At 40.0% G+C, this 19,664-nt stretch overlaps 1 protein-coding gene across 1 annotated transcript; it reads right to left on the reverse strand.

Annotated features, from left to right (window-relative positions):
* Nucleotides 1-5,755: 5,755 nt before the first annotated feature.
* Nucleotides 5,756-18,080, reverse strand: pde9ac (phosphodiesterase 9ac). The gene is made up of 20 exons (XM_058634966.1): nucleotides 17,830-18,080; nucleotides 17,288-17,465; nucleotides 14,693-14,763; nucleotides 14,061-14,138; nucleotides 13,461-13,504; nucleotides 13,301-13,355; nucleotides 12,994-13,064; nucleotides 12,824-12,911; nucleotides 12,641-12,722; nucleotides 12,485-12,559; nucleotides 12,311-12,397; nucleotides 11,141-11,245; nucleotides 10,889-10,971; nucleotides 10,356-10,512; nucleotides 10,108-10,221; nucleotides 9,739-9,843; nucleotides 9,529-9,657; nucleotides 9,326-9,421; nucleotides 8,323-8,405; nucleotides 5,756-6,473 (listed from the first exon to the last, which is right to left on the reverse strand). Exons 2-19 carry the CDS (start codon nucleotides 17,354-17,356, stop codon nucleotides 8,355-8,357), a joined length of 1,560 nt encoding a protein of 519 aa, XP_058490949.1. The 5' UTR covers nucleotides 17,357-17,465; nucleotides 17,830-18,080; the 3' UTR covers nucleotides 5,756-6,473; nucleotides 8,323-8,354.
* Between the last annotated feature and the right edge of the window lie 1,584 nt (nucleotides 18,081-19,664).

Below are 19,664 nucleotides of genomic sequence, written 5' to 3' on the forward strand. Positions count from 1 at the left end.
GCTTGGCTTGGGAACTATTTCTCTAATGGCTTCGCCCAAGAACAACAGTAAAGTATTAAGGTTCCTGTTTTTGGATGGTTATACCGTAAATTCTAAATTGAGTTGGAACCTTAAGGTGCTTTTTTTAAACAAGTCTTTTATGTGTGCAGAGTTTTAGTTAAAGTTGAGAAACACACCAGTGTAAACGGCATTAGAAAATGATGAAGAATTTACCAAAGGGAGTGTTTCTCCAACAAAATCTCCTTTGCAACTAAAAAAAAACAAAAAAGGAGGACATACTTTGTTCACAGCCGGCGAATGACCTTTACAAAAGCTGCAGGAACAAATGCAGTAGAGAACCAATAAAGACAAACAGAGGGTGATGCACACTTGAAACAACATGTATCCCGAGCACAGAAGTGACCAGAGAGCAACAATACTCACCAAGCTGCTGCTGGTGTGTAGGACGTGCACACTCGAGCTGAGATGTAGCCTCAACGTGCACGACTCCTTTTTATATCTGAATGTTTTACTTATCGCTCGTGTGGCCTTGCACAGCAGCCATTTTGCTGCACAGCTGTTTCTGTTGACATTAACGACGGCTCTGTTCGGTTCATGTCAGTCGCATTAGTGCGACAGTGAAGCAGCCGGCACACTGAAGCTGAGGGAGCTCAATGGAACTGGGATTTTCCTACTGTGACCTATCAAAAACGATGTTGATATGTGACAAAAAAAATCACATACGCGGTGTAAAAGTAAACCCACCCCTCATTGCACACTACGACGGTTACTGCAAACGTAGGGAATTGATTTGTGATGACAGCACTTCACAGAAGCGACTTTTTTTTCCTCCTCAAACGACGCAGCACAGGTGTCTCGATGCCTCGTGGCGTGAGTGTGTGAGGTCTTCCAACCTCGTTTAAAAAAAAAAACTGTTTTCTGTTACCTAGACCTAAAACATCTTGAAGTGAATTGTGAAGAAGGTTAATCAAACAGACACTGATTTGTAGTTCTGTGTGCGAAAAGGAAGAAAAGCTGTTTTGCTTGGGCGTCTCGTTCGACTCCATCTGTCACTGCTCTTTGTCTCCTCTGCCGCGCCGTTCTTTGGCCGCTGACACAAAAATGCAGGAGCAGAACTTCGGGTTTACTCTCACTTTTTGACCTTTGACCTCCCGCCTTTCTCATCGGGGACGTTACTGTCTTAAGTAAATACAGCTTGCGTCCTCGGGGGCCCACAGGTCAAACGAGAAACTGGGCATTCTTATGCGTGTGGGAGGGGGAAGAAGATATCCATGATGTTTTTACTGCCTCCTCCTCCTCCCCCCACAAGCAGGGCTTTGTCTAGGAGATGTGACTGCTCACATGAAACAGGTCTGGGCTGGGAAACTGTCTGGTCAGCAGAGACAAGCCTGTGTGGCCGCTGACTCATTCGCTCTGACCAATGCCACACTCAAGTCTGTGGCCGGACAAAAGATAAATGGAGAAACTGCACATGTTTTGCTTTTTTACAGATGAATCTTAGAGGTATAGATTGTAAGTACATTATGATGAACAGAATAATGGGAATAAGGCAGTAAAATAGCCAGGTAGTACTATAGGCATCATTTATTCTACACCATGTGTTTTGTATTTTGCCATGAAAGTCGGCCGTGGATCATCCGCGGCTTCCTGCTGCAAGACTACAACTCTGGGGAGCCTGTTGACAGCACACACACACACATACACTTTTACCTCAATTGCTGTAAGAGTGCACATGCAAGGAGGAATTCTCCACAGTGTGATGTGGCCTTAGACAGCAGTGAGTAAAAACTGTAGAAAATGGGAGGAAGGAGGAAAACGTGGAAACAGAGAATGACACACAGTTTTTCTTTAGTCTTTACAAAACCTCTTCATCTATATCTTCTACTGGGAGGAAGAGCTTTACAAGGAAAATGCTCCTTTTCATGAGAATAAGGGTTTCCATTAGGTCCTACATGTGTGCAACATGACTGGAGGGAAGTCAAAAACAGGTTTGTCGCAGAGCACAAACATTTACAGGGCCATAACATTTCAGACACAGCAGAAACTTTTTATGTTTTTATCAGTTTTGATCAACATACTTGGACATTTTTCCACACATGAAACAAAGACTTCAGTTGGATCAAATTACCATTTTGGTCTCTTGAAGATTTAGGATTTGTCAGACCACCTGTGCAGCTCTGTGATTCATGATTTGTGGGGAGGTGAGCTGTGCAATCTAGATCATGTGCGTACCTACACAACATAGCTTAGAACTTTTAGAGCCACAGTACATATTGAGAAGCTGATCATTTCATGTGATTTTTTTTTTTTTAATATAAAAATGAGAATAAACTACCCTGTTGACATCAGAGGGAGATAAAAAAAAGCAGCTATGTGCAGATTTGTCTGACCTCGACAATTGGTAGGAAATGGGGTGAGAAACAAAATAAAAGACTTGAAAAACAAAAGATGATGCTAATTCAGAGTCAAAGAACAGTGCAGCCTCTGCTGTAATGTGGAATATTTACTTTTCAGCCTGTTCTTGTGAGTCTTCATGTGTTATGAGATACTAAATCATTGGAGAAACCTGTAATCAGTAGATATACCGTCAAAGACCATAAAGTTTCCTTCTGGCAGTGATTACCCAATACGTCTTTACAATAAATCAGTGTCAGTTTTTGCCGCAAGCAAATAGCAGGTACAATAACACAATATGAGGATATGATGCAATGAGCGATAATGTTTGTTAGAGTTCCAGATGTTTTTGTCGTGTGGATTATATAATATACTAAAAATAAAACAAGTATGGCCTTTAGATGTCTAAATGGTTTTGGGAAACACATTGTCAAGGAGAAAGAATTGACCTTTGCAGTCAATGTGAATAAATAAACAAGACTGATTGTGATGTGTGGTTGATTATGTGGTTGGGCTGTGATCGAATGTCACTTCAAAACTGCCACACCTCCTGTTGCAGGCAAAGGTCGGATATAATGAAAGCCCATGGGAAGGGAAACAAATAAACAATTGCTCATTTAACCACCATCCGGGTGCTTTTGTAGTAGATAGAGTATACGCTTTCACAGTAACACACTGTGGAAACTTGCCACAAAACAAGTATTGTGGCAGGTGAACATTATGTGTCACTCAGCCTCAAGGCAAACGAAATGACTGAAGGCTTTCAATTTCACTCCGTCAAATTAGATTTAGACTCGTGAAGACAGCTTACAGTTGACCAAGTTACAAGTCAGCATGTTGGGTTTAGCTTAGGATTGCACCGACTTACATTGTAGAGCTTCTTTGAAACTTTTGTCTTTTGCTGTCACTGATCTTTCCCTCCATCCTACGTCAACCTAATGCACATTCTAGATGTATTTTAACTCAGGTATTTCACTCAGTACGTTAGGTAACCAGACAGCCTGCAGACTCTGACTCAGCCTCCATAGGTGGCGCTGTATCACTCTCTAAGCTCGTGGGTATTGAATCAGTTTCCTGTTTACCTTTACATCACAGGATTGTGCTGTGGTTCTGTATGTTTCGTACCTGCTGCACATCAGTCCAAAAGCGGGTCTTCTCCATCGCTTCTCTCATGCCGTTGTTGTGTTTGTTCTTTTCCAGCAACAGTTCTGCACTTTATACGTCGTCTCCATCTACTTCCGGGTCAAAGACCAGGGTGGACATTTTGGTGCATGCTCAGAACGGCAAGACTCCAGTCCGACTAAACGTATTCATGCAGGAGGAATCGCACTATGAATCGAGGTATGTTAGTCCAACTAAGACTGGCTCGATTTTAGTCAGACTAGTGAGTTTACATGACAGTAAGAAAGCCGTCTTAGTCTGACTATAGTTGGATTTTTAACATGCATGTAATTTAAAGCTTCAGTGCCAGTCAGACTGCGACTGGGTCTCTCCACCACCCCTGACTATTCACACACAAAGAGAGATAGATAAGTGATGCTATCTTTGATGTGTGTGTGTTGTAACACTGTCATCAGGAGAACATCCAGGAGAACCCATTGGAGCTGCGTGGTGAGGGAAAGCAGCCTTGCCAGCTTTGTCAGGCTGCTTGATCGCTGTTGGCAGAGCATGTATTTTCATGTTCGTGAGAATTGTGACGTCCAGCTGAACGTACATTTTTTATTTTATTTAGCCAAATCATCTACTTCTGAAACATTTTTTGTGGGCTCTTGGTGTTCTCAGCCACACTTCTGCTGTATAAAGCTGTAAAATGTGTTACATTACTAATGTGTGCAGTGCAGGAAAAACACAAAAAAAACCTGCTATACTGAGAAACACAGAAAGTAATAGTGGCTTACATTGGCATTGTGTGAACTCATTCGGTCATAGTTTGCATGCAATTGTAATCTTTTATATATAATTCCCATAGACAGGCACTGCGGTTCTGCTGATGCTGATTCTGGTAACTTTATTATTTCCTTTAAAAAAAATTTAAATGGGGAAGCATTTATGAATGTTCAGCAAATAATCTGTTTCATTTTTGCTTAACTTCATTTAATTCCCCAATGATTTAGGAAGTGATTGCTGTCCATTTTAAATGTGTAAAGAATTGCTGTATGTAAACTTTTATTATTGTATAGTATCTGGTAAGTATGTAAGTATGTAATATAAGTGTACACTGTCCTAAACTTGACAGTAGTAATCATTGGCCATGCAGCCTGCATGCCGTGCAGATGAGACAGAATGTCAATGTTATGTTATCAGTCATTCATTCAGACTACGTTGTCCAGTGTTTTCTTTTATTATTGCTTTTAGATCACATCTCAGTTTCCCTACTTTACCTGTGAACACACACACGGCTCAAACAAACACAAAGAAAAAGCAGTGCATGCAATACCTCCAGTGATGACTCATGCTGCAAATGACTGTGTATCTTTTAATATTATTTCTTCAGAGCGGTGTAGGTGGTATTTGATAAGTGTGAGATAAGCAATAACTGCTCGGGAGTAATTGGCAACATGTTTCCAAAAACAGTAATAAAACACTGTGGAGTAAGTCGAGGAAAACCACCCATATCTGATATGACTCAAAGGAAAGCTGTGGATAAGTAGCACCTGTGTGTGCGCTACATAATTAGGTAACTAGTCATATTTCAACACATGTTGGCTGCGTTCCAGCCTGAAACTACAAAATGTGGCAATAAAATGGGTTTCAGTCAAGACGACAGAAGAAGCTGAGCACACTAGGTTTACACCAATAAGCACGTTTTCTTGCAGGCTCCCCTGAGGAATGGGGAAAGTCTGGTCTGATGTCACTACCTGCTGCCTTGGCCCGAAAACGCCATGAAAATGTATTTCTAATCCTCATAGTCCTGAGTCACGCACACAACCTGTGTGTGTGTGTGTGTGTGTGTGTGTGTGTGTGTGTGTGTCACAAAGCTGCAGCAGGAGATGTGTCTTCCTCACCCCAGCGTCTCTGTCACTCACTGCAGAAGCTCAGTTCATGAGCTTTGGATCATATCGAGGGAAGCCCGTGGCCAAGTGGAAAGGGAAATTGGCTTGTAACCAGACGGTTGCTGGTTTGAGTCCCCACCAGGTCAAAAAAAGTATGGGCGCTGCTCAGTGGCTGCCCGTGGTTGCTGTGAACAGCCTGTGCCCGCTGCTCTGAATTCTAGGAAGGTTTCTAGTAGATGATGGGTTAAATGCAGAGGTGGAATTTCCTCCTGTGGGACTGATTATTTAGCAACAAACTTGATCCAACTTTTCACCAACTGTGAAGTATGTGGACTCATTTACTCCTTTATAGACACAAGACACTGAAATTGTGTGTAGAGAGACAAACATGTCTTGTGAACATTTTTATTAGACAAATTGTGTAACATCTTGAATAATATACATCCCTACATTGCTTGTTATGTTTTCAAGACACAAATACTAGAATTGTGATATTGGAACTCAGTGTGTGTGTGAGTGTGTTTGTGTGTGACCAAAAAATAAAGGTGCACGGCTGCATTACTTTTTGGAAAACACTCAGTGCACCATGCCATTTTCAAATGTATTGCTACAGTGAGGTGAAAAGGAAAACCCTCTTTGGTGCAGAAATGGTTATATTATTATTATGATTATTGTTAGAAAGTGTTTTGCTGTCCATTTGGTCTATACATGAGGCCAATTCAGCAGCCATTGTATATTTAAAAATATGCAATGTGAATCAATCTCAAAATGATTAGATTTTAGAGGAACGGGTCCTTCAAACTCTTAAGGCTCTATGAACAGAGAGAGAACAACATAAACACCATAAATATGCAGAGAGGTCAGCAGGTCCCTCTTTGTTACATCCAGTGCAAAAGTCTAAGTCAAAGTTCAAGATATGCCACTTTGATGCCTAAGTTTAGCTCAGTATGTAGCCAAGCAGTCTGCCTCTTTTCCCTCTCCCTCCTGCTCAATTTGTCATCTTCACGCAGCCCCGGAATGTCTTCACCGAGAGACTGCTCATGTCTTTTTAAAGTCTTTGTTGAATTTGATCACAAAAGAAGAGCCCTGGAAATAAAATAAAAGCTGGAATTAGGCAGAGAGAGACACACATCGACCTAAAAAGAGGAACACTGAAGCTAAAACTAGTCTTAAATAACACAGACAGCTGTGCCCAAATCGGCACAAACCATCCATTATCATCCACCGCAGTGTTCATAAAGGGGGAAAAAAAAGGACTGATTGAAGTCGCCACAGAGCTGTGAGCAGGGATTGACCTCCGTCAGCGAAAAGTCAAAACGTACTCTCACTCAAGTGGTGACTTCATCTGAATCATTTTTCTTTATGTTTATTTCTGTGGCAAAGTGCAATGTAAAATGACAGCAAAGAGGTCGTAGTTTCGATGAATGAGGCAACAATGTTGTATCTCGTCACTAAGCGACATTTTCACCACTTTGTTTTCGGGCATTTGAGTCATAAATAAATGTCTCTATTACATTTACATTCTGTCATGGCATTGTTGAAAAGGAACACAATATAGTTTTTATGAGGGATGACACGATATCACTTTTTCATGTCCGATACTAATATTGATATCACAACCGTGAGGATCTAATGATACCGATGTAAGTCTGATACAGTTATTTTAGATGAATCTGTTACCAAAACCTTTGCGTTATCCATGTGTAACACATATTCTGAAGAAACAAGACATGACTCAGCAAAATGTTGCTGTTGATTTTTATTTACACTTTTACAATCAGTGCAGAGAGAACTCTGCAATAGATATAGGATTATGAATTGGATTCAAAATTTTTCTCTGTGCTATATCTGATCCAGTCATTTTGACCAGTATCGGACTAATGGCACTTTTCCACTGTACAGTTTTAGCACGGCTCTGCACGGCTTGACTCTACACGGTTTGAGTATCAGGCGCGTTTGCCATTACTTCACAGTACCTCCTCAACGTGGGCGGGGTCGTCATACCACAGCTGCACGAAACTGCTGTGACGTTGTTTTAATACGTGACACAAACTAGTGACGAGCAAAGCAGTTGTTACGATGTACTGAGTCTTTAGATTCAGTTAATTCTATTTGTTCAATATTTCCTGCATGACCGGAGCACAGAGACACTAAATCTCCTCTGGTGTAACATTGAGTAACACTCATGGTTTTTTAACCTTTTAACTGATCTACAGTTCAGCATTGTTCGGTTTGATTCCTGTGTTGGGCGTCGGGCTCATGACTCTTCCAGTGATAACACTCTATGACCAATCAGTGGCCGGCAGTCTGTTGACGTCACACTTTAGTATCGGCTCAGCTCGCTTGGAACCGCGCCAGAGCAGGTACGAAAAAATCTATTTCTAATGGAAAAGCAAAAAACAACAACAAGTTGATTCGAGCCGTGTTGTGCTAAAACTGTATAGTAGAAAAGCGTCATAAGTATCATATCGCCTCATGCCTATTTTTTTATGTTATGAAACTTTGTTGGTTGATGTTGTTACACCACTGTCATTTAATTCTTTATGGTTTTGGTTTTACTTTAGTAACTGCTGCTGGATTTCCATGCGTCTTTCTTAATTTGTGCCTTCTGTACAGACAAAGCCGAAACACTTTTCTGGTGCTGAACCAATTTTGCTTTGAAACGGAATCCCCTGTTGGGTTTTCCAGTGTGTGAGCTCATTAAAGTAAACTTCTTGGTGTTTACTTAATAAAAGAATCCAAAGTGATGAAAGTGCTGCACATTCCTAAAGGCTTTTGTAGAGAAAGTTCAGCGTTAAAGGAGTAGAGCTGTTGTGGACAGGCCAGTGCCAGGCTGAGAGGGAGAGAGATAGAGAGGGAGGGATGGGAGGAAGAGCACTCGTGACACTATCTCTAGACACCAAAGCACAACCAAGGAGTCAGTTATTTTACTTACACAGATACAACTGCACTCACTCACTGCAGAGCTTACTTCTTCTTCCCGCCTAATGACATACTTTCAGTTTGTTTCTTCTGTGCCTCATTGAACAAAAGACACACCTTTATGTTAGCAAGTTGTTTGATGCATATGTTAATGCATCTGTGTCCGTGTTGGTGCGTGTGTGTATGTGTGTGTGTGACCACGCCCCATGTGAAATTAATTGCTTAACTGATAATTGGTAGTGTTTTGTTGCTCCAGGTGAAAAGCCTAAATGACAAGCTTCAGTGTGTAGGAAAACAAGGATTTGTTTACTCTTTTCTCACAGCAGGAAGCACACATTATTGACATTATTTTTAACGTTTCGGTTTCTACATTTCTCAACTCCCAGACTGACATGTCCTCACAGGCAAATTGGCATCTTTGCACCCATAAGGAAGAGTCACTTTTGGCTGTTTGTTTGCTGCATGTGTGTGCAGGCTCAAACCGTTCTAATTCCCGTCCTTCAACGCATTCCCCCGAGGTCAAAATATGATATCATTGTTTCCACAGTGTTGATAAAATTCTAAATAACAACACTGTTGTCAAATTATAATAATTTTACTAGTTGCGTTTATGATGGGTTCAACGTGTTGGGAAATTCTGGGTAGGGAATTAGTAAAAAATTATTTGTAAAGATGTCAATTTGCAGCTTTAGAGTGGGCTGTACACGGGACATGGGAGTTTAGGTCGGCTGCATCAAGGATCTAAGAAAGTGCTGTATTTAAAATATTTATATATATATACAAGAGAGGGCGACTGAGACAGAGCAGAGCTCCACCTGATGCTAATGCACTCTTTTTATTTCTCTCTCTGTGTTACAGAAAGTGAAAAATGTATACATAAATAAATAAATAAATAAATAAATAAATAAATAAATGCCCCCTAATCTCAAGAAACCTAGTTCAGTAGTTTTGAGTAATCCTGCTACGAGACAGACAAACTGACAGACAAACAGACACACAGACAGAACTGGTTCTACCTCTGTCATGGCATCGTCAATCTGTTTCAGCTCCTCGTAGTGATCACGGGAGTCTCTCAAAGGCTGAACCATGATCTCCTCTATCTGAGGGAACAGCTGTAGGAAAACACCGACAGTATGAACATTACATGCTTTTCAGAGACACCGCAACTCTGGAATAAACACACATACACAGACACACACCCATACGGATAAAGCTCTACCTTCATGACAGTTTCAAACATTGGAATGAGGACAAACTTGATGAATCCAATCTGAGCGGTGGGCTTGGTGACTTTGTCTCTGTCCATGAAGGGAGCCACTGGGAGACCCTCACACTTCTCCCTGTCACTCTGAAAAAACACAGACAAGGAAGTATTCAGAAGAAACCTCATCAAAGTGCTAGTTCCCGCAAGCTGACAACAATAAATCACCTGCATGAAGTACTCCTCCAGTAGACAGTCCACCCATGGCTCAGCAACCTCAGTTGGCCTCACTTCGTTGGAAATATCGCAGCACTTGATTAGAACCATCTTCAGCTGCAAACACACACACACACGGCTGATATCAATCCAAACTGTGGTCAGTCGTACAGAAGCCTATTCATTATTACAACAAATGACCTACAGCACATCACTGTGAATGCCTCCTCTATCACACTAATAATCTAATAAACTCATTTGGCTTCGTCTTCTGATTACAGCACACACGACGTGAAAAGGCCCTCTTGTTCTGAGGTCAGGTCTTGTACAGACAGCTCATGTCAGACGGAGATTTCACGTGATTTCATAAGGCATACATACGCATGTCACATGCTCCTCGTTAGTGAAGTCGAAGTTGTCCACTTTTTGCTTAAAGGAGTCTAGTATCTCCCCGTGTCTGGCCATGTCAGTGGCCAGAATGAGGGTGATAATTGCCTGAAAACAAAATGAAAGCTTGTATGAGAACTTTGCAGCACATCTATTTTCATTTTCAGTCAAAAAACACATATTAGATTGTCTCCAAATCAGTTGTTCTGCACGGCTGAGATGTTTTAAATGCACTATGTCACCTGTCGGATCTGTTTGAATGACTCAGGATCCACATTTGCAAAGATGTTACACTCAGGAAGTGACAGGATCTGGAAGGCCACAGCACAGTGATGGTTCTCCAGGGGGGATATGTCATTGTAGCGCACTGCCAGCTCTGTGCGGGCGTTGATTTGATACCTGACAGATGGATGATAAATATTAAAAATGCAAATTCCTTAATATTTCCAATCTTTAAAAAAAAAGAGGAGATATAGTTTGATGGGAAGCTTGGAAGGCAATTCGGGAGAAAAAAAAAGAAAGCTGAATGAAAAAACACCTAACGACAGATTGATGGTATTTTTCCCTGATAACGTCCCTGGTTGCCAAAAACTGCCTGAAAAGAACCTGATAATCTAAACCAGCATGTTTTCATACCAGAACTCTCCACGTTGAACTTGTTTCACGGTTCATTGACAGCCATGTTGTGCAGAGGATGTCAAAACAAACTGGGGTCAACAAGCGTCAGTGCTGCTCTGTGTGTAAACAATGCAGCAGATAGAATAGTGATTCTTACGTGTTGTTGTAACCGGGGTGGTCCAAGTCGTGACACACTGCAGCTGTCATTAAAATGCCCATATCAGTGAGAGTCAGCTTCTCCTGGACAACACGGGAAGAGGAATCGCAATATTAGAAAATGCAAAATGGTTTGGGTGGAAATTAATTTGTGCCGCTCACAACTTGGCCTTATTTTTTCTTTTTTTTGTTGTTAAATGCAAATTCAATGCAGGATAATTTACTGCAACGTTCTAATGAATGGGAAGTGTACCTGTAGGTTGCAGAGGTGAATCATGCCGTACATCATCTGGCTCACACAGAAGCAATGACGGAAGTTGTGGAAGGGATTGTTGCGGTAATTCTCCTGAATTCCCAACTGTGAAGACAGAAAATTATTCTTTCAGTGTGCTTAGTGCAAAATGTTTCATTCAAAATGTTTTGAAATCTTTTAATAATGACTTCCTAATCTCTATAACTAAATGATATTGCTTTATGGATTTAGTGGATTACAGTAAAGTAATGTACAAAGCAACCAAGTATCCAGATATAATTTGAAATGAGGGACAGTCAACACAATCCAAGAGGAACATTCATATGTGAAAACCCAGATGTTAAAGATATACTGTATGTCTGTCAGTCAAACTGTGGAATAATGTATAAAAATGGTTTATCTTTGCAATATTCTATTTAAAATTCAAGTGAATGGACATCTGTTAAAAGTATAAGTGGCATAAGCTAATACTATAATAATAAGTTTATTTGTTGTTGTCCAAGTATGATTTTGTAAGGCAGGACTATTTCATTACAAACTGAGTTGGGCCACATTTTCAAACCAAGAAAATTTAACTGGGCCAGACATTTTCTTCAGCCAGTAAGCAGCAGGTGATTATAAATTTAAAACATAGATCCAAAAGTGAAATACAAAAGAAAATAATAAAAGAACTAGCAATACAATGATTTTGGTTGTACCTGTCCTTAACACACCTCAAAGCTATAATTATTTTATTGTCATCTCAGGTACATAAAGTGCATAAAAGCAAAAAGGTGCACACTATTAGCATTTGTTTCTCTTTGAAATAAGACAACAAAATATGTCATATACGACCCACAAACAGCTCACAGTGCCTTTAACAGAATACAAAAGAACTAACACTGCTATCAAACCTATCTGACTACTGTAGGAATTGATGTAGGAATCTTTAAGGACAGTCATTTATGGTGGAACCACATGCTGGGCCACTGTGAAGTTGGGCATGCGGTGCCCACGGGCCACCATTTGAATAGACTGGTTGTTGTAATGTAAAGAGGTGTAGGTGTAAATAAGGTTTAGCTTTTTTGCTTTACCACTGAGGATGTAGCTGGTGTATTTGTGTAGTATCTCGTCTATTAAAAATAAACTGAAATAGATAAATATCATTGTCCTGTATTGTTTTAACTTTACCAGCCAGCGTTTGAGTGTTATGGGGTTCATGCTGAATTCCTTCACCAGCCCCAGGTCATGGTACATGTACTCCAGACAGCTCAGCATCTGCAGCAACAAAGACAGAAGAGATTACTGGCATGGTTGAGTTGGAATGGAAATGGGTCATGGAGTTAAGTTGTGATATCAACAAACCTCATTGTGTTCCCAGTGCCAGACGTCAAACGTTGGCTTCTTCAAAGCCTCAATAGTCTCCTGAGACAATGTGTACTGTGTGTGCCCAACAAAAACAGAAGCATTAGACAATCAGGAATGAGCTTTGTCACATTATAGACTATGGACATACTGTACCTTTGGATAATTGGGGACATCACGTCTGGGAGTGACCTTCTTCCCGTCCTCCGAGAAGTTGTATTTGCATGGACAGTTAACTCTGAGGTCATGATGGCAAAAAAGGTTGTTTAGTTTTTAGATTTTATTGCAGTTCGAACAGATGTGGTACATGATGAGTGTAGATATCAAACGTCACTTCACCTGCCACCACCTCTCGAAGCCATCTCATCCCGTAGCTTCTTCAGATCGTTCTTGCACTTCTCAATCTCCACCACTTTCAAGCCCTCCACTGAAAAACATGTTTCCAGTAGAGTTATCTGATTTCACACTGAGCTCAGTGGTGACTCAAAAGTAGAAAACGCACCACTCACATTCAACTCTTTTCTCCAGCATGGCCAGCCTGTTGGTGATCTCAGTCTTTAGCTCGTTGATGCGAAAGGCTCTGTGAGATAAAGTCAAATCATAACTACAACAAAAAATAATAAGGGAATGAAGAGTGGGACTTCAAAAGGCGACGTGGAAAAAAAAGTTGTGGTCTAATTTCGACTTGCCTCAATGGGTTTCAACATGTTTACCACTGAAATGCCCTGGCGCCAGGTATGTGTAAGTTATATGTAAGTTATGTGTTAGGGTGGGGAACGGCGAGCTCAGCCATAACATAAACAACTGGCGAGTTACCTGCTGAACTGATCAGCCACCTGGGACAACACGTTCTGAAACATGTCCTCCTTCTCTGCAGACAAAAACAACATCCTGATGAATCTCCAGTGAGCAGCAAACACTTTTCACACATTTTCAAATTTGTGCCGCGTCTTAGTGAAGAGCAAAGGTATGTTACCTCCAAGTTGACCAGCAGATAGAGGGACAACTTTGTACAAGGAGCTGTAAGCAAATGAGACGTACAACTGTTACTTTCCGTTAACACCAACATCACCTTAAAGTGTCTTTATGTTCACTTTTGCAAAAGAAAACAAGACGTATAAGTGTGTTTGTGTGGGGAATAATACACAACACCTAATATGGACATCCTGGGGGGGTGTTTATAGGTCACATATTTATAGGTTTCTTTCTGTTCATAAAAATTAGCCAAGTGAACTTTGAACTCTGATTATTTCCAAATTTCACAAATTCAGTCCAATTGTAAACATTTTGAGTACTTAAAAATAAAATGCATCAGATAGCCTATAGGTTATGCTGAAAAAGGGGATATAAGACACTCTATACTGCACATATTTCTTATAGTCTCTGTATAGAGTCTGTATATACCGTTTAAATATAGTAATGGAAAGAAGCAGCCAAAATGCTCTGTGTTCTAAGGGTTAATTTGAGTTGTTTGTGGTGGACTGTCCAGGGTGTATCCTGGTGTATCCTGGCCATCAATGTATGTATGAAAGTACATGGAAAGATAAATCAGTACAACATAGAGCAGATATATTACTTTGGAGAGTTGGCCGGCATGGTGGGATCAATGGAGACCAAGGCACCTTCTGGATCCACCATCATAATGGCAGTGTTCCTATTGGGATAAGAGGAAAATTATATAGATATAATTATCTGTAGCTGCTTCCTTTTGTGTATGTTTACACAATTTTATTTCAGTGCTATGAAAACGGTAAAAACACGATTTCAGTGTGCACAACATTTCTTGTACATGCTTTTATTTAAAAGTTTTACATACAATAGGCGACCTTTATTTCAATCACAGCTACACACTTATTCAGAAAACTACATAATGTTCCCTATCTTCGACATGGTGCACTGTTAGCAGTTAAAACATTGGTAATCCACATCAAGGGAAGGTTGGGAAACATGCCAACTGCCAAGCAACATATGAAGAGTTTATCTTCCTCAGTAAAGGAGGATGACAAATCTCTCTTGCCTCATTATCCGCTTTGATGTTTCCGACCAAAGGAGCATGTCTGTAGAACTATTACATTCAAGTGTCTTTTGATATCGGGCTCTGCTTTATTACGTGGGGCTTCTCAATCTGTTTTGAATTCTCTGAAGAGACGTCTCAGATGAGAAGTGAAACATCCTTCAATGAATGAGTGTGAATCTTCACAGACAAACCTGGGTATGTTTGATGAGGAACACAGAAGCTCCTTGATGTCAAATGGACTGCAGTGTCGACTGAACACCACCTTTGAGACACAAACAACAAACACAGACTTGAAATAAACTGGGTTTTTGGGGGGTTACTGGGGGAAACCTTTTCTCTGGTTCACAAATCCAGCACAGTGCAATCTGTGTCTGTGCAGTTTCCAAATGCACACCTGTGCACACCCCTGCACACAAGCAGCTGCTGTGGTTTCTGACATAAGGCCTCGGTGTTCTGACGGGGTAAGGAGACGATCGAATTTCATGTGTTTTTCAAACAACCAAGTCACATGGTAGCAGCGTCAAGTAAATGGTTTGTTTCATGGCTGGTTCCACGCGTGAATGAGCTCAAGTCGGAAGAGAGAGACCAATGAAGAAAAGTAAGAACGGGAGTTCATGGAACAGACAGCAACTTTATCCACTCTTGTCATCTTTTCTGTGGACATTGTGTACGACCCACTACAGTGTGCACCGTCTCTAGTGTTGTCATTTATATCGTGCATTACCTATTCTTTAATTTGTTGCTTCAACAGTTCTGGCAATAAAGGACAGAAGGAGCCTAAATCATATTGTAAGTCTGTTCAAAAATCATCGAAACCAAAATGATCTGATCTGATCTGAACACTCATCAAAAAAGGCCAAAAGTAGAATTACTTATGACCAAATACTTGACAATGAATTTACGCTAATGCCATCAGGAAGACGTTGTGTGAAGACAACCCGATACTCCAAGACATTTGCTCTGCTGTCACGTTGTTGAATGCAGAGCCACATTAACTTTACTAAGGGTTATGGTTATTATGTGCAAAAGGGCTTTATTTACTGATCTTATTTATGTACATGTGTGTATTTTTAGGTATTTATCACAATCTTTTTAGCCTGGGCAGTGTTTAATCCCTGTATTTTTTGGCTCTACATTGTTGTACTGTGCAAATGCCATGTAGTGTTTCCTCATGCATCTGGATTTGTGTTTCGATGAATGGTTGTGTGTGTGTGTGTGTGTGTAGAAAGTGAATTGCCCTAAGGGTATAAATAAAGTTTTCTTAATCTATAGACCCTGAGTAAAAAGTGCAAAGCAGGTGTAGTAGACAAACAGTCTGTGGTCGTGGGCTGGGTGCTCTTGAACAGACATGTGTCATGGCCAGCTCTCTACTTGAAGCACTCTACTTCACTGGATCAGCAAGTGTTTCATTTGTATTTATGGCACTATGTTTGGAATGCTAAATCTCAAACCTGAAAACATGTTTGAGATTGAAACATGTAATAATGTTTTATTATCTGTTATTATCATGACCTTCAAGATGATAGGCGCCACATTTACACATTATTTCCCCCACCATTTTATAACTTGATTTGCTGCATAACTGTGGACTCTAATAACTGTGAATCTAAATGTACGGAAAATAACGGAAGCAAATCCATAATTTCGCTCACACACCCCCAGAGGTGTCAGTGAGAAAAGTGTGGTGTAAGCTAACCTACTAACAGGTGTTTGTTACTGCCAGTAACACCTGAAAGGTAAACTGCTCTGCAAGACCATTTAAATTTATCTCCTCCTCAGGCGACTGAGTCCACAGGGGAAAACCTCCTTTGTGAGTTGAGGCGGTGAATTAAAAAGCATAACAATTTAATTACCGTAGTTAATCAAGCTGGCTTTTGATTTAATCTCCTATTTAAAATCCAATCAGTCTTAATATAGCCAGAATTATTTAGAACTTAACGTAAAGTATCATGCATTTGAAGAAGTTTAACTGTGATTTAATTTATCAGATGACACATAAATCACATGCAAACACAATCCAGATTATTATACGATGTTCTTTAAGTGTAAGAAATATCTATTATATATAATTGTTACTTAGTACTTACTACTCTATACATATAGAATAGAATACAATAGAATATAATAGAAAGCTTAATGGTATGGTAATAATCTAGTGCAAATTAGTTGTACTGCAATTCCCAGCTTTGTAATTTTCAGAGGTAACAGTGTGATAATGAGAAGAATTACATCACAGCTATACGATGTTTTTTTCGCAGTAATATCCAGTTCACTGTTTTTCTATTTGTGAATTAAAACTGATAAAAAAAAAATGAAATTCACGCTCCCTTAGGTCCCATTCACACATTTTTCTTTGCGATTACACAGCAATTACTTGGTGATTGTTACAGAAATAAGATGATATTAAGTATTACAACATTATTAATATACTGTAACCTTATCGATACTGTACTGTCATGTAAAGTGTTACCCATATTTGTTTAATTATATTTTAAATATTTACCTTTTTAGTCTGTGTTTCCCACTCCTGCATGTTTTAGATGTTGCCCTGCCACAACACACCTGCTTCAAATCAGTGGGTGATTATCATGCTTTTGCAGCGCTTGATAACGAGCTGATCATTTGAATCAGGTGTGTTGGAGCAGGGCAGCATCTAAGATAACGCAGGGCAAGCAGGGGGTCCCCGACGACCAGGATTGTAAAAACACTGATTTAAATCACTAATAAAAGTATAATTGTAAACAAGACCAACAAATTCAAACATTTCCACAGGAACTTGGACATACCTTTTGCACCTTCCCACCCACATCCAAGTAAATGGTTTTCGGAGCGTAAGAGGAGGAGCTGGAGCCCATGTTGACCTCCCTCTCCTCTCTTACACACCCGCAGTGACTTGGGTCCGGATCGCTGACTGAATGAACCCGGACAGCTTACAAACCCGGTGTTTTCCTGGGTTTAACAAGTCTGGGTAAACAAACAAAGAGGCAACCACTCATTTTTCAAGTGCATATATATATATATGACATGTAATGTAATATAGAGAGAGAGAGAGATGTGGGTATAAAGCTCATTTAAAAATAAAAAGCACAATTATATTACATAACTCTGTACTTTGCAGCTGCAAAAATCAACCAAAACAAAACATATAATAACACACACACGAAAAAGACAAATGACATCAATTCCCATGATGCACAGGGCTATGATGCAAATAATAAAACACTCACTTCCAATAATTTAAATATATATAGAGCAGTTTGAAAAATTACATTTAACCTAATATCTAAAATCTAATAGAAAAATAAGACAGCACACTGGTTCAACTTACAGCGTCAGCAATGAAGCTTCCCTGTGGAGAGTGAAGGAAATGTCCCAGGAGCTGAGGATGCAGTTGAGGATGCAGCTGACTCACATGCAGACGCGCTCAGACACAAACATATGCTAAGGGGAAGTTATGCAAAGAGAGAGAGAGAGAGACAGAGAGAGAGAGAGGTTCTGGGTTATAGAGCAGGTGAGGAAGGGTATGTGTGAGGGAGACGGTGGGGTATGGAGTACTATGAATATAATTAGCACTCTCAATGGTTGCCACAGGGACTGTTTCTATGGAAAAAAAAACAGCCCTATGATTACATTACATGTCATTTAGTGGACGCTTTTTTTATCATCTTAAGTGGTTGATGGCTTTTACCTGGTCCGGTCGCAGACATCTTATCCACACACTCATGATGACTCATTGTGTCTAAATTGGAAAGTCAGACAATAGAAAACGCACACAGATTTATAGTTTTATGACACGGTGAACAGGCACCGGTTGGTGATTGCAAACAGCGAGCTGATTAAAAGCGGAGAATTACACTAAACCTCCCCGGTGTTCATTTGAAAACAGCGACTTTTATTGGCCTGAGAGACACAAACAACACACTGACCAGTACCTGGACCTACAACTGAGGAGGAGCTGACTTCTTAACAAGGGGCGAGTTCTGTTCTCTGTGTCAGCCAGTGCTGCAATGTTTATATCCATACAGTTATAGTGAGATTTCATATGTATTGATGCTGGTGTCTGTGTGTGTGTCTGTGTGTGTGTGTGTGTGTGTGTGTGTGTGTGTGCTGCTCCCTCTCGTCCACTCATCCACTCCAGCGCTAAGAGCTGGTCCAGCAGATGGTTTGGTCAGATGAGGTGAGCAGAGGCACTTGAGGAGATTTCAGTGCATTTTATTTTCAGCATCCCTTTATGACCGAGCAAGGACACTGAAATAAATAATTGTCCAACACATGTTGCACAGCCAACACGACACAATACAAACATTGTTCTCAGAAATAACATTGTTTCCCCCAAATTGTGTGTGTGAATACAATGTGTTCGTCCCTCAGTGGGCTCCCTCTTTCTTTAAGAACCAGTGGTAACAGTGTATTATGGAACATATGGAACAGTTTAACGATGAATTAAAGCAGAGTAAAAACCTTAAACAGTTAGTTAAAAGGATATACAAAATTAAGATTAAGAACAGCAGTTCAACCCAGGAAATGGTCGCGTTTACAGCCAGACGTGTTCTACTTCTTGTACTAAGAACATTAATAACTAATTGTATAAAATGCTGTAAATATGTACATATTTGGTGATGGGATAAAGTAATGTATACATTGAGTTGTGTGTATGGGGGTAGGTACATATAGGTTTATACTCCTTTTCAAACATCTAACGAGATATAAACGTAAATGTGAAAAAAACTATCTATTTATCAATGCTTTTGAAAATCTGGCAAAACATAAATCAGCCTTATATGCAACATAATAGCACACAATGTGATATCATACTGCTGTGGAGTATTAGGGCCACATTGTTTTTCTGACTTTAATCTCACTGATTTTTTAATCTCAGAATTCAGATTTTTCAATCTCAGGATTCTGATTTTTTAATCTCAGAATTCTGATTTTTTAATCTCAGAATTCTGACTTTAATCTCAGAATTCATGCTGTTTCATAAAATGCGGCGATATTGGATCTGCTCAGACCTTGAGCGGTTATTTTTGAATAAACACAATCATAGGAGAGACATCTTTTCAGTGTTTTTACAATTATTATTTAATAAATGTAGCTGAGTCACTGAAGGTTGCATGTTTTTCCTTTGTTTTATAATGGAGTAACACTCCATGCAGTACTGTA

The sequence above is a fragment of the Solea solea genome, chromosome 7, assembly GCF_958295425.1.
Source record: "Solea solea chromosome 7, fSolSol10.1, whole genome shotgun sequence".
Lineage (NCBI taxonomy): Eukaryota > Metazoa > Chordata > Actinopteri > Pleuronectiformes > Soleidae > Solea > Solea solea.

Coding starts and splice junctions, on each gene's coding strand:
- pde9ac (XM_058634966.1), bottom strand. CDS start 17,356: ATGGGCTCCAGCTCCTCCTCTTACGCTCCGAAAACCATTTACTTGGAT. Junction 10,972..11,140: donor TTCACCTCTGCAACCTACAG/GTACACTTCCCA, acceptor CGTGTTGTCCAG/GAGAAGCTGACTCTCACTGA. Junction 9,844..10,107: donor ACGAGGAGCATGTGACATGC/GTATGTATGCCT, acceptor GTGTGTTTGCAG/CTGAAGATGGTTCTAATCAA.